The 13,469-nt window shown below is 44.4% G+C and overlaps 1 protein-coding gene across 7 annotated transcripts in view; it reads left to right on the top strand.

The window, feature by feature from the left end:
* The first annotated feature begins 11,704 nt into the window (after window positions 1–11,704).
* Window positions 11,705–13,469, top strand: part of gria4a (glutamate receptor, ionotropic, AMPA 4a) — a 119,213-nt gene continuing 117,448 nt past the window's right edge. For 5 of the 7 annotated variants that reach the window (XM_030440390.1, XM_030440381.1, XM_030440424.1 and 2 more), the window contains exon 1: window positions 11,706–12,229. In XM_030440390.1, coding sequence (XP_030296250.1) covers window positions 12,136–12,229 — 94 coding nt within the window. In that variant the 5' untranslated portion in view covers window positions 11,706–12,135. Of the gene's footprint in view, window positions 12,230–13,469 lie in introns of all 7 variants that reach the window. The other 2 variants (XM_030440408.1, XM_030440400.1) reach the window with 1 other exon arrangement.

Raw genomic sequence — 13,469 nt, 5'->3', positions numbered from 1 at the left:
AATAGACAGCCAATGGCGGGTTTAGACCAAAAGTCTACATGAGGTGAGCCAGAGTAGCTGATGCTGTTACAGAACATACAGACTTAGAGTATAGTGGCTTAAAAACAAAAGATACAAATTAATTTCATTATTTTTGTTTGAAATACTCATATATGTATTGGGCTTGTTCCTAGCAAAATTGCCCATACATTATGAACCCATGTGGCTTGATGTGGAAAAAGATGAGTGTGTTCGTACAACAAAGAGGTATATCATCCACAGCGACTGTATGTCACCTCGTTGTTGTTTGCACACATCTAGCTATGTGTAAGTGTCCTTGACCAACCAGGGCTTGTATAACACTGCATATGTTCTACGTAACAGCTGACGTGACCAATACACAATAATGCCTGGAATGAATGGCATACACTATATCTTATGGTTTCTATGTACGCAGCCATTGTTAACAGGCTCTTAAGTTGCATTTTTAAACATCATATACTCGGATATAAGAGCACATGTTGTATTGTTTCATTGCTGTGCCTAATTCTGTATGCCTGTGCCCAGTTCGCTGTCAGATTGTTGGCAAAATAAAGAGCTGTTAATGTAATATTGTGTCTGTCGTTCCTATTATTAGGGTGTGGAGTTGCCAATTGTTGCCAAAAGTTTGTTGTTTGGTGTTTTTTTGAATCCCACGTATCATGCCTTTAAGTGGCACATATAGGTACAAAGAAAAGGAGGGTTGAGTCGAATAAAATTCGGAGAAAGAAACAAGAGATGGTTAAATCATCAGGCTAGTAGGGAGGGAGAGAGATAGGAGGACGGAGGCAGAGGTTTGTGACCGCTACATTAGCCTCTGTACTTGTCCCCCTCCAGCACCATTAGCATATCATTAGAAAACATCTGAACCCACAGATGTTGGACTCTTAGCCTGGCAGGCTTGCTGAGAAGCCAACACACACTACGCACAAACAGGCTCACTGCAAATCTAGTGCACGTTTACACATGCGCGCGCACACACACACACACACACACACACACACACAGTATGAACTCCCAGATGTATTTTGTTGGCCCGTGGCAGGATCAGAGAAGAGGAGAAAGGAGCTGGCACAGATCTGACTGAGAGATACAGCGAGATGTTCCGTGTGCATTCATTCAGTAAAAGCATATTAAAGTAAAAAATATTCAAAGATGGACCTGCAGACCCAACAACACATGCCAAGTCTGTCCATTTTAATCTTTTTATTTGTGCACAAGTGCATCTGTTAAGATCTGTACTTGAATATAAAGGTAAGAATCCATCGGCATAAGTGCATATTTGTGTGTGTGTGTGTTTGTGTGTGTGTATGTGTGTGTTCATACGGCCATATTACCAAGGCTGTTTATAGCCATCTGCCAGCCTGTGGGGACAGTGCTGTCTATGATCTGTCAAACAGTCTGCATCTAGTCTGCCTTGCCAGAACCCGGGCAGAGCATTTAGACAAGGTGTGTGAAGATCCAGGACCATAGCGCATGAGGGTAATCATTATCTGACAGGCACCCAGGGATGGCGTTTAATGGTTTTGGCAACTAGCCCGACTAAGTCATTTGCCTGCCAGCTCCATACCATCTCTGTAGGGATACGTCAAAAAACAAGGCGAGGAGGACGAACTGAGACGTGTGTAGACTCAAGTACAGCAAGTACAGATTCAACAAGGCCCATAATGCATAGGGTGACTTTTAAAAATAAACTATTTCAAAACTTAATTTGACATTTGTATTCTTCATACATTATGTTGACAAAACTTCTACTACGCGTTTCTTCTTCAGAGAGAAAGAGGAGAATTCTGGGAGTTATACTAACCCAAGCAAGATTATTTAAACGGCTGGACGGTGTTAACACATACAGTAATTATATATTGTCAGCATTAAAAGGTACGTGCGCAAAGACAGACAAGCAATGCAACTCTCAATCAGGTGTTTTGGTAGCATCAGCACTTGAGTGCATCTTGTTGAGTCGCTTCTGTGAGCTCCTGTACATATTTATCTAAGCAGGCTAGAACTCTTTGTGCAAACTTACATTAATACAGACATACAAGAGACACACACTGCTATTCATTACAGTATATAAACAAAACGCTTCACCAGTGCAGGACATTGGGAGAATTCAGTATGTTTATTTGTGTGTTGCAGAGCCCATGTGTTATTGTGTGTGTGTGTGTTCTTTTTTTCAGTAATGAGACTGTCATTCAACTGAAAACTTCTGAGGCTTGCTCCTAACGGATTATTTCAGTGCTACAGAATAAACTCACCGACCTGACAGGTTGACACGTTGGTACTTTTTTGTGAAACCTCAATGCCTTCCATCTGCAGAGATAAGCAATTACAAAACAACTCTGCTCCTCTACTAGATTGATTACCAGCCGCGACAGCGTCGGCTGGTGATGTTTTCACTTCATTAGTCTGTATGTGTGTGTGTGTGTGTGTGTGTGTGTGTGTGTGTGTGTGTGTGTGTGTGTGTGGTCCTGGAGACACCTAGTGTAGTGGGAACAAACGCAGAGGCACAGATTTTGTTAGCAGTAGTCACAACATCTGTGTAAGATGCGGTCATTAAACTTTACAGGTGTGCAGCTTCGTCATATCGTGTAACGATATAGTGACTGTGAATTGTTGACGGGCGTTGCCGCTGTCTGTACGACAGTGGTGTTGCACTCAGAAACTGTGTGTGCGCCAAATCACAAAATACCAAAATCAACATGAAATATCGAGTTGACAAAAATCAACCTGAAGCTTTCAGTCTAACCATGCTACTCTATCTTGTTGCGTTTAAAGCTCCCAATCCTGGCGCAGACTTTCTACATGAAGTCCGCCCTGCAAGGCCTCCTGATGTTGACTCATTTCATGCAGGAGGTCCACAACCAGCCCAAGGTGTGTGATAATCACCCCCAGTCTGAGTTTATCAGGTGAATCACCACCAAGCACACACACTCACACTGATCACTCTTTGGTGTCTCTGCTAACTTTGCAGGTCAATATGAAGGAGCAAAAACTAACAATACACAAGAATCTCTCAGTCCTCTTTTGTTGTTCCCTGATTGTTTGAGAATGTACAACTGTGCCATTCCTCCAGCGACAGGAGGGAGAAAAAAGTCTACCAACCTTTGTCAAATTTACATATTCTCAAGCTCTTTGTTCAGTGCGTTTCTGTGTAGGACGAGTATGATTTTATCATCTGTGTGCCGACAAAGATGAGATCTCTGTCTGTGGATCTGCACCAAGTTACAGTCGACATGGGCATGACCTACACATGCCCCGTCAATGCTCACATGGCCCTCCAGATGCTGAGTGCCAGAACCTGCATGGGGTATGAACTCAAAGCCACAGACTGTTTTATTACCAACATTGACGAAATCCCCGATGGTGCTCCCTAGGTGTGTGATTTTGTTCCAAGTTGTTCAACCACGATGTGCTCTCATACTGTCTGTAGCAGTGCTTCTAATTTGAATTGTCCCTCTATTGTGCAGATGTGTCATGCAATCCAAGAGCATCGCGGATAATGTGAAGCTGTCTCTGGACCTTACGCATCGAGGCGCAGTGAGCCAGTGTCTGCAGAATTACCTGAAAATAAGTTGCACATCTGCTCATTTCCTGATATTTTTCTGTGCTTTCAACCATAACCCTTTATCCTGCCTCTTGCTCCTGTTCTCTCCTGCAGAGGAGCCAGTTGGAATATTGCTGCAAGTCCTGTCGTACTCAGGAGTCATCACAGCAGTGGTTCATGGGTCTCCCAAAGTGAGCAACATCATCAGTAACTACAGTGCAGTCAAATGTTAACGCTAAACAGTTACAGTCTTCCTCTGTGAACTCGGGGGCTGAACCACCTCCTCCACCTCTTTTCTGTCAACAGTGTGTTGGTCATCCAGCTGCGGAAGCTGGACGTTTGCGTGGATTTAACAAGGGAGTTAGTGCTGAGTTCTGACTCCAACACCACCGAACAGGTAAATCATCATCATCAGAATCAGACTTGGAATACTTTATTAATCCCCGGGGGGGAATTGTTTTTTGTTCCAGATGCTCCTCGCAAAGTAGAAATAGAAATACAGCATGAAAGGAAACAAGAGATACAAGATAAGGATATAAATAAAAAAGTAAAGTAGACAATAAAATAAAATAATAAAGTAGACAATAAAATAAGATAATAAAGTACTTTTTATTGTCTGACAGCTTTGTCTTCTCGATATACGCTGAAACTTACTTTTGACATTATCAAAGAGTCAACCGCCACATCGATCTGTCAACTGCGGCACAAGACAGCGTATGTGCTGTTCTACGGGAAACAACAGTAGAATAAGCTGCCCACCTTGAGCCTGGATCTGCTAATTGTTACAAATGATGTGACAGTGGTGTTGCACTCATAAACTGTAGGGTGCACCAAATGACACAAAATTCCAATTTCGATACAATGTTGCTTCAAGGTACATCATTTTGTTCTTTACTGTGTTCTATGTTCTATGATCCTGAAAACTGTGCGCACAAATAGTCGAGTTAGAGAAAACATGAAGACATTAGATTTGTTTTTGACAGCAAAAGCCACTACATATATTATCAACACCATTGTTATAGTAAGGAGACACAAGTGAAAGAAGTATGGGTTTTTTGCAGCAGATGATATTTGATTATTGAGTCTTGTCAGAAAAGTCTTTGGCACTCAGACTCAGATTCCCCCCATGGAGTCAAGACAGAGGTGCTGGTGGTTGCTGAGACGGATAGGCAGATGGAATGATGAAGCTGCAAGAGAGAACCATATATAACAAGACTTGCAGCAAGGTGCTCGACTGACAGTGTTGGGTTGTTACTGCGCTATAGACTCTTTTCACAGCAAACATTTTGTCTTGTCAAAGCAGGAAAAGCACAGGCGGAACTTCCAACATTAATGATAGCTGCATTCCATTTAGGTGAGCTGGTGAAAGGGCTCTGTTATTGTGCATGTTCACTCACTGGCACGGCTTACTGGGACACTTGATAGAAAGGAGTCATTGTTAACATTATTGGTCACACCTGTGCTTTTTCCTGCTTTGAGAGGTCAAAATGTCCACTGTGAAAAAGAGGTCTATTGGATAGATGTGACCGGCTGATAATGATGGCAGGAAATGACGAGCGAGCACGAGCACACAATCCTTTAGGAGAATCTGAGTCATTGTGTGTCTGAATCTGAGTCATTGTACGCTGTGTGTGCATGTTTTTAATTGGAGCGCACATTCTTCACACATTAGACAATGTCACTTTTTAAAGAAAAACACAACACCTCGCCTGCATCTTGTCAAGACAATGACGACCACGATGGTGCTGGCTTAATCGCTGAATTACTAGCTACCTCGCGGTTCCAGCCGCCTGTAATTTAGCCTGACGTTAATTCTCGCCGGTAGTCATATTGATGCGGCACACTGCCACTCTGTCACTGAATCAAACCATAATACCATTTATTTACAAGTCACGGTTTATCACCACAGAGGGCTCTAATTTGACAGGAGAGACTGAGTGGAGTCTGTAACCGTAATGAGCATGCTAGTTCAGTCAATCACCAGTTTGTTCTGCAGAGGCCTTCAAAGCTCCTCGGAGGTTTGTGAGGCTCCAGGATGCGTGGGCTTGTGCGTCAGCTTCGCACTGCTATACAACAAGCTGCATTGAGCTGTTATGACACTTTGCTACCCTTTTACTTGTGCTGAATGTTTTTATTTGACTTTCAAGAAACATTAGAGCCATCAACACCCACTTCTGATAGAGATGCTTGTTTTCTGGAAGTGAATTATTTTACCTAATTCGAGGAAAGTTGTGGTTTTCGCATAAAAATGAGAATAACAACCTGTCTGTCTTTCCTTAACTGCCTTCAGTTCACCAATCCATCCGCCCTTTCAATGAAGAAATCGGCCACGAGTCACAGGGGCTGAACGATCACCGGCGCATGTTATAAATGCACTGTTCACCAGCCGACATTGACTCGCATTGATCTTCACCTTACTTAGAGTAATGCGACGAGTCCCCAGCCGCAACCTCACAGTGTAACGCCATCAATTGATTTATATCTGCTAATGTTCTTTTTGTCTGTTTCCAATAAGAGACAAGATAGCTGAAGGGGGTTGCGGGGAGAAGGAGAGAAAAATGAGCGAGAAAGAGAGAAATGAGTTTCAAAAAAAAAAAAAGAGGGATATTCTTCAGCAGAAACAAGGAGAAGAAAAAAAGGCGATTTCCCTTGGCACAGCAGGTTGAGTTGGCGGAAAGATGCTTCGGGGCAAACGGGAGATGAAAAGATAAAGGTGAGGTAAGGACACAGAGAGGGCTGGTAGGTACTGATATTACCCTAATTATGTGCTGGAGGAAATGCAGGAGGGTTAACGGAAAGTTGGAGGTTGGAGGAGCGCGGTTGAGGGGGTGAGTCATAGGGCACTCTGCAAAGGTGGCGGGTAAGGAGGAGGAGAGGTGGGAAGAGGAGGATGAGGAGGGCGGGGAAGGGGAGGACATTTAGATTGATGAGTCATCACGGGATGGGAGATGGAGGAAGAGAAGGGTGGATGGATGGATGGATGGATGGATGGATGGATGGATGGATGGAGATGAAAGTGAAGGGGAGGAGTGTTATTCTTGTAACCTTTCGAGCTGGGGAGGTCTCTGCCGGCACAGACATAACACCTGTGATGCAACCTTTAATGGCTTGTTTGTAGATAGATAGATAGATAGATAGATAGATAGATAGATAGATAGATAGATAGATGGACAGATAGATAGATAGATAATTGCCTCCATATGTCCTTCTTTCAACAGAGCGATTTTAAAGGCGGCCACTGGCATGGTGTCCATTAGTACATAAGTACGATCTATGGGAGGTCTAACCATAATGACCACCAGCTCTGCATGATGACAGCAAAAATAGATCGAGCTAGGTCAAAGGAAGATGGGGGAGGAGGTTTAAACACACACACACATACACACACACATAGATCCATACAACTCTTCCATGTCAAAAGCGGGTTATTTGTGTCTGTTTTAAACATCCCAACACACGGGGAGTTCATCTTGACTCCAAGGTCTCACGCTATTCTCTAACCAGAGTCAAAAGGTCAACTGCAAGGGCTGGATGGCGATGACAGATACAGATAGGCAGCATTAGTGCTGTTGTGTATTGGCAAACAGAGAGCAGAGTGTGAGTGTCGGGGCGTTACATTGTCTGCCACAGTGCAGTAGTACATTTATAACTCCTTGGCAAGAAGTGCAAAATGTGTGCTCTCTAATGCTTTTGAATTTGATCTTGAAATCTTCATATTTCCTTTTTTTTCAGCCAAAGGTAAAATGGGTGAAAAAAAAAAAAAAATTCTCACTTATGGGTACACATTATGGGTACACCGAGCTACCGAGGTGCCCCAAGGCTGTACTTCTAGCTACAAAAGCCAGCATGAAAAAAAGTTGTTGTTTAGTAGGTATGAGGTTGATCATGTCCTCAGCATGTTAATGGAAACTAAATATGAGCATCTGTGGCTGTGCAGGCAGGGTGCAGCGTCCACTAATTGCTGGGTTGATGATGGTTGACGTCCTTGGGCACGAGACTGAACTGTTGTTATGGAATTTTACCATTGATCTTAAACTGGTTAAAAATTCTTTGCATCGAAAAATGTGGGAAACGGTGTACAAACAGGATTGGCTCATCTAAATGTATCGAGAAATATCCAGAGTGAAAGGTAAAGACTTCTTAAATTCACAATCAGCATGTCAATTTTCACCTAATATGGTCCACAGCTAACGTAAGAGTGTCAATTACCACATGCCGATGGGACTCTGTGTTGATGGGCCTCACCAAGGTGGTATATTGACTGAGACTAAGTAATTGACTTTGGTCTCTCCAGCAGTCAGTGATTTTGCCTGGGAGGCAATGGATACATGGATGGATGGATTAAGATGTATTGGATACTGATGTAAAGATAAAACGTACTTTGTGATATGGAAGAACGGGCAATATTTTTCCGCTGTGACATCATCCATATTGACTAGCTGTGCAGAGCAGAAAGATGTTTAATTGTATCTGTGCGTAACGTTTTGTGTTGTAACTCTCATTCCTCATGCTATACTGTGTAATAAGATGATGTAGGTTCTGGATTAGCAGAAAAATTATTTGGTTTTGCCAGCACTGTTGTGTATATTGAATTTATGCCCTCACATAATCCTTTGATTCAGATTTGTTTTCCTTAAACCGTCTGCTGGCTGGATAAATAATAATAATAAAAAACTTTATCCTTAACATTTTATAATGCAGTGCATAAATAATATATCTCAAGGGCATGGTCCATTTTCTGCATTTCTGAGGCACCGAAAAATGGAATCTGAAAAAAATAGATACAAGGTTTCAGGGGCCAACGGACAAAATACAATCATTTTTTCCCAAAGTGCATCACTAGTATTGGAAAAGGTTATGTATTTGTTTGCACGTAAAGCAACTATTGTTTGATAGTTGCTTGTCGACAAACAGTTAGACAGTTTTTATGTCTCTTGTTGAGTTGTTTACTTGCGTGCATCATCCCAAAGGCTACCAACAATGTTCAAACCCAGAGAAAATCCACACGTTTACTGTTACAAGAGCATTTCATGTGTTCGCCAGTTGCCAATTCTGAGACAGGGAAATCGTGGAAGAAATTAAACATACCATGAATAAAACTTCAAAACATGATCTTGCCTGCAAACTACGTGCCTGAGTCACGTTAGATAGATTTTCTTTAGCAGTAGTGATTGTTTAATGGTGGCTGATTGATTTTTGATTGACCAGCCTGGGGCTAGGATTACACTCATATGAGAACATATGAGCCACTTGGTCAGCTGATGTTGGGCTCTGAAAACTTTGCCCCAGTGCTGATGTCGGAGGAAATCACAAACTTCTTTCTTTGTGGTATTCTCAGGTAAACTAATTTTCATTTTTTTCTCTTTGAATTAAACAAGTACTGGAGCGGATACCTGTAGGCTATGGCTTTGATATGAATGTGCAAATCAGCAACAGGGCTCTTCTATTTAAAAAATAGCTAAAATAAAAACAGTCCTCTGAACATTTACTAACTAAACATTAGTCCTGAAGGACAAGAAAAAAAAAAACACACACTTGGGAAGCATTGTTGATAAGGGAGCGCATTTACTGGGGAAAAAAATACGCACCATATTCAATATGCACCATAAAAAAACGCACCATATTCAATTTGTTTCTAACTCATATGGATTTCTCATGAAGAGCCAAAGCTGGGTGCTCATAATTATTGTTTTCCAAGAGCCACTGATGTCAGAGGATGACCATGAACAGTTCCATAAAGCGTTCAGCGAGACACATCCCTTTAAAAGATTCCTGTAAACACACACCAAGTCACCCCACTGTACAAGGAAACTATTCCCACTGGGTGCTGCATTCAAGGATCTGCATGTTTGTGTTCGTAAAATGCAAGCAGAGCTGAAATTGCTCTCAGTCGGAAAAAATCATTTTAAATGTGCAACTGTGTCACGACCTTCTGCCCCATTTACATACTGGCGGCAAAACCTGAGGTCCCAAGTTGGACTGAACATGCATGGAAACACATTTCTACAGTCAAAGACAGCAGTGGAAGTCCCCATCACATCTAGTGAGCATTCATAAATAAGTAAGTGAGTGAGACATTTTGTTCAGAGGTTTACATCTGTGGTGAGCTGAAAGTAAACTGCAGTGGATCAAACAATCACACCATTGTACAGTACAGTCACTGTATTGGTTTAACTCCGGTTTACCAAAGAAAAAGTTTAAGAAACTGACTTGAGATGAGTTTCCCTGCACTGCATCCTGCACACTCTAGTAAGCTGGCTGCTGTACAAAGCCTGCACAGAGTGAGGTGGATCTATTATGGCTGCAAACCTCCTTATATTAGGTTACAGCCAGGGGAAACTACCCAGTCACCATATGCTCATTTATCTACCTGGAACTGTATTAGACAAAAGATAAGTTCACCCAAAAGTGAAAATTCAGTCACTGAATGCTCCCCATTCTGATGGAAAGTCAGCCGTGGCTCTCCCTGGATGTATTTGCAGCATATTGCCAATGATACTGTGTGTTTCCATTAACACCCATGTAGCAGGTAAAGCTTGGACTAACTGTCTGTATATTTGGTTTGGTCTGCGGCAAGCCAAGCATTATAAAATATTGGTGAGATATGAGTTGGAAGGTGTCAGGCAGAAAATACACCGCATGCCCCACAGCCTAGGTTTGTGACGTGTGGTGTGCACACGGAGGGCCAGGTGAAGGAGTCACAGTCTGCAGCGCGAGGTGATTTTCTTAATTAGCGCACATTTATCCAGAGAGAAGCAACTAATCACTGTCATCTCCCGTTGTGGTGTTTGCTTTCAGCCCTGCCTGCAGCCTCTGCGTCCTCGGTGGCACACGGTGCGAGCGCAGCGGAGAAGGAGCCAGCCCCCCTCCCCCCTCCCCCTGCCGCCCGCACGAAGCGCATCCTGGCTTCAGCACCATGGACAGAGTCCGCCGGAGAGCAGCTGCATTCAAATCTGTCTCATGCGCCTCTCCTCCACAAGCCTTCCTCTCACATGCAGCTCTTCACGCCGAGGCAGACCTTTAAGGCTCCTCTCGGCGATTTCGATCATAAAATCAACTCCAAATCAAAGTTGGAAGGAGGGGGGAAGGGGGAGTATCCAAGCGCCCAGCTGTCATTCAAAGTAAATAAGCATCATGTTTGTGTAGAATGTGCAATGAAAAAAAAAGACAAGAAAAATGTTGAATTCGCAGTTTTTCCAGGCTGTTTGATGCTCTGCAGCCGACCGGGGAAAACCCCTCAGAGATGGACGGACCGCATCTTTCACTGGGACAAGCCGTGAAGCATCCCTTTCGTTTTGCCGTCTGGGGAAAATGAAACTGTGCTCCCTGCACCGTGTAACTGCGCGATCCCACACCGTCTGTCAGCTTTTACCGACCGGCTACCGGCAGGCGAGATGAAACGACTCGGTGAATGGGACATGGCTGTAACATAATGCGCTCTCACACTATCTGCTCCAGGCTGTGATTCCTCTGCGCCCCTTTTATTCTCTTAATTGTTTAAGCCTCACGTAATTTAATTCACTGATTTGATCATGAATGTTCCCCCCGGATGTTTTTTTTTTTCTTCTTTTTTCTTTTTTTTGCGCTCATGAGGTCGTGACGTTTAACACGTACGAGGATGATGTTGGCGGCTCCCCAGGGCGCCATCAGTGTCCCGCAGCTGTAAGGTCCCCCCTCACCGGACCGTTGCGTCACGATGGAACGGGTTTGTAATGCAATTAGTCAGGCGCAGGAGGAAAGCTCTCACCTCCACAAGTCTTCCAAAACATCCCAAATCACAACAAATCAGCAATTCTCATCTGCCATTTCCTCTTTTCACTTGAAACACTTTCCCCGTTGTTTTTCGCTTTACGCGCATTCATGAGAGGGGGGGGGGGGGGGGGGGCACGACCACGAAGTAGTGTGCGCAATCACGCACGCATACGCACGCGGATCCCTTTTCTTTTCTTTTTTTTTTTTTTTAAGGGGGCTTTTCCTTACATGAACCCCGGCCAAGCCTTATCAATAGGCTACAGCCGCGAGATTCAGCGTTACAGCAAGTTAAAGACGGCAGGCAGGGAAAGGGGAAAAGTGTGAGATGGAGAAGAGAGGGGAGGAGAGGGGTGGCGGGGGGGCTGAGTGAGGGTGTGTGGGTGAGAGAGCAAGGAAAGAGAGAGAGAGAGAGACGGGGCGCGCATGTCCAGTGAGTCCATGCAGACTGTTCTTCCAGCTCGCCAATCATTCGAGCGACTTTCCCCACTCTTTCTCCCTCCGTCTTTACATGTGCGCCCGACACACCACCACCACCACCTCCACCACCGCGGCTACCACCACAGCTCTCTCCCGAGCGGACACTGCAGGGGAAGAAACCAACGAGCCCATCATGGAATAGGAATACAGCCGGGAACAAAAACGGGGGAAAATAAACCTCTCTCATCTTTCTTTCTTCCTTTCTTTTTTTTTTTTTTGGTCTTTTTTCGCTTTTCTGACGCCTCTCTAGCATCTCCCCCCCCCTCCTCCGCACCACCACCACCACCACCTTCTCTCTCGATGTCTCTCAACAGTTTCTGAAGGGATCGAAGGAAAGGAAAACCATGAGGATTATTATTTTTTCTTGGCACTTTCTCGGGGTGTATTCCGCCCTTTGGGGGCTGGCGGCGGGGGCTTTCCCCAGCTCGGTGCAGATAGGTGAGTTGGAGGATGCCTTTTGTTTTTTTTGTTTTTTTTTTTTTACGCACGGACACTCACATCCGACACACCACACTGCATATTAGTGGCTCTGAGCGGACCGAGGGGAAGGTGGAGGCTGGCGCACCGGGACTCTCCTAAACACACAAAAATCAGTGAAAAACTCTAGAAAGACTCCCCTCAGGAAACCACACGCTCCTTCTGGCGCATCAGTTCCTTCAAAGATATTTCCGCGTTCAGGGGAGACTGGCGCGTCTCCTCTGCTGCCGTGACTCATATGGTTCATAAATGCACTGACTCTTTCACTCCATCCATCCTTTTACTGTATTTGCGTGTATTTCAAAGGCTGTTATGCGCTCATGAATGTTTCAGCAAGCTTTGTTCCCCCATCTCGTCTTCTTCACTGTTTAGACACTGCAGTATTCTCCCCCTCTCTCTTTCTGTCTCTCTCTCTCTCCCTCTCCCTCTCTCCCTCCATCTTTCTCTCTCTCTGCTCTGCCCTCTCCCAGTCACCCTCGTGTCAGTGCAGTGTCTTACAGATCAGAGATAAAGTTAACTCAATCTGAATAAACCACTGGTTTGCTTAGTGCATGTGGACCACACATGCATTGCATCCCTTCTCTCTCTCTCTCTCTCCCTCTCTCTCGTTCTTACACACACACACACACACACATTCCTACAGGCATGTGTGTGATAATGAATGCACTGCATCAGTCCTTGTAGGGGGGCAGCTGGGAGGTCTTATAATGAGATTCGGCTCCTTGTCTCGCTGCAGCTGCCAATAAACTTAATACGCTAAATATTTTCTGCTTGGTACACACACTCTCTCCCTCTCTCTCTCTCTCTCTCTCTCTCTCTCACACACACACACACACATCGAGGTTTTCTGCATGCATGTGCACGCCAAGTCATAAAAATGCATACATGCTGTGCAGACGTCATGCACAGGCAGCATGTGGGTGCACACTTTTGCACAGGGAGGCATGCACACACATCCTCCTGAGCTTATGGAAGCAGCACACACATGCACTCCTTTCCTCCTCTCCTCCTCAAGCACTCGCACAGGATCATCCACCGGTGATCCTCCGGTTCACTTGAGGAGTCATTTGCATATCTCTGCATTGCACACAAGTGTAATGTCAGTGGGAATGGAGGCACACGCCGCGTCTTTATGCATGAGTTGCATGTGTGCAGAAGAGACGGGGGCTGACACAGACGAGAATGTTTGCGAAATTTCTTC

This window comes from Sparus aurata, chromosome 2 (genome assembly GCF_900880675.1).
Source record: "Sparus aurata chromosome 2, fSpaAur1.1, whole genome shotgun sequence".
In the NCBI taxonomy this organism is placed as follows: domain Eukaryota; kingdom Metazoa; phylum Chordata; class Actinopteri; order Spariformes; family Sparidae; genus Sparus; species Sparus aurata.
The sequence above is the reverse complement of the archived record's forward strand: the minus strand, read 5'-3'. Positions and strand labels throughout refer to the sequence as shown.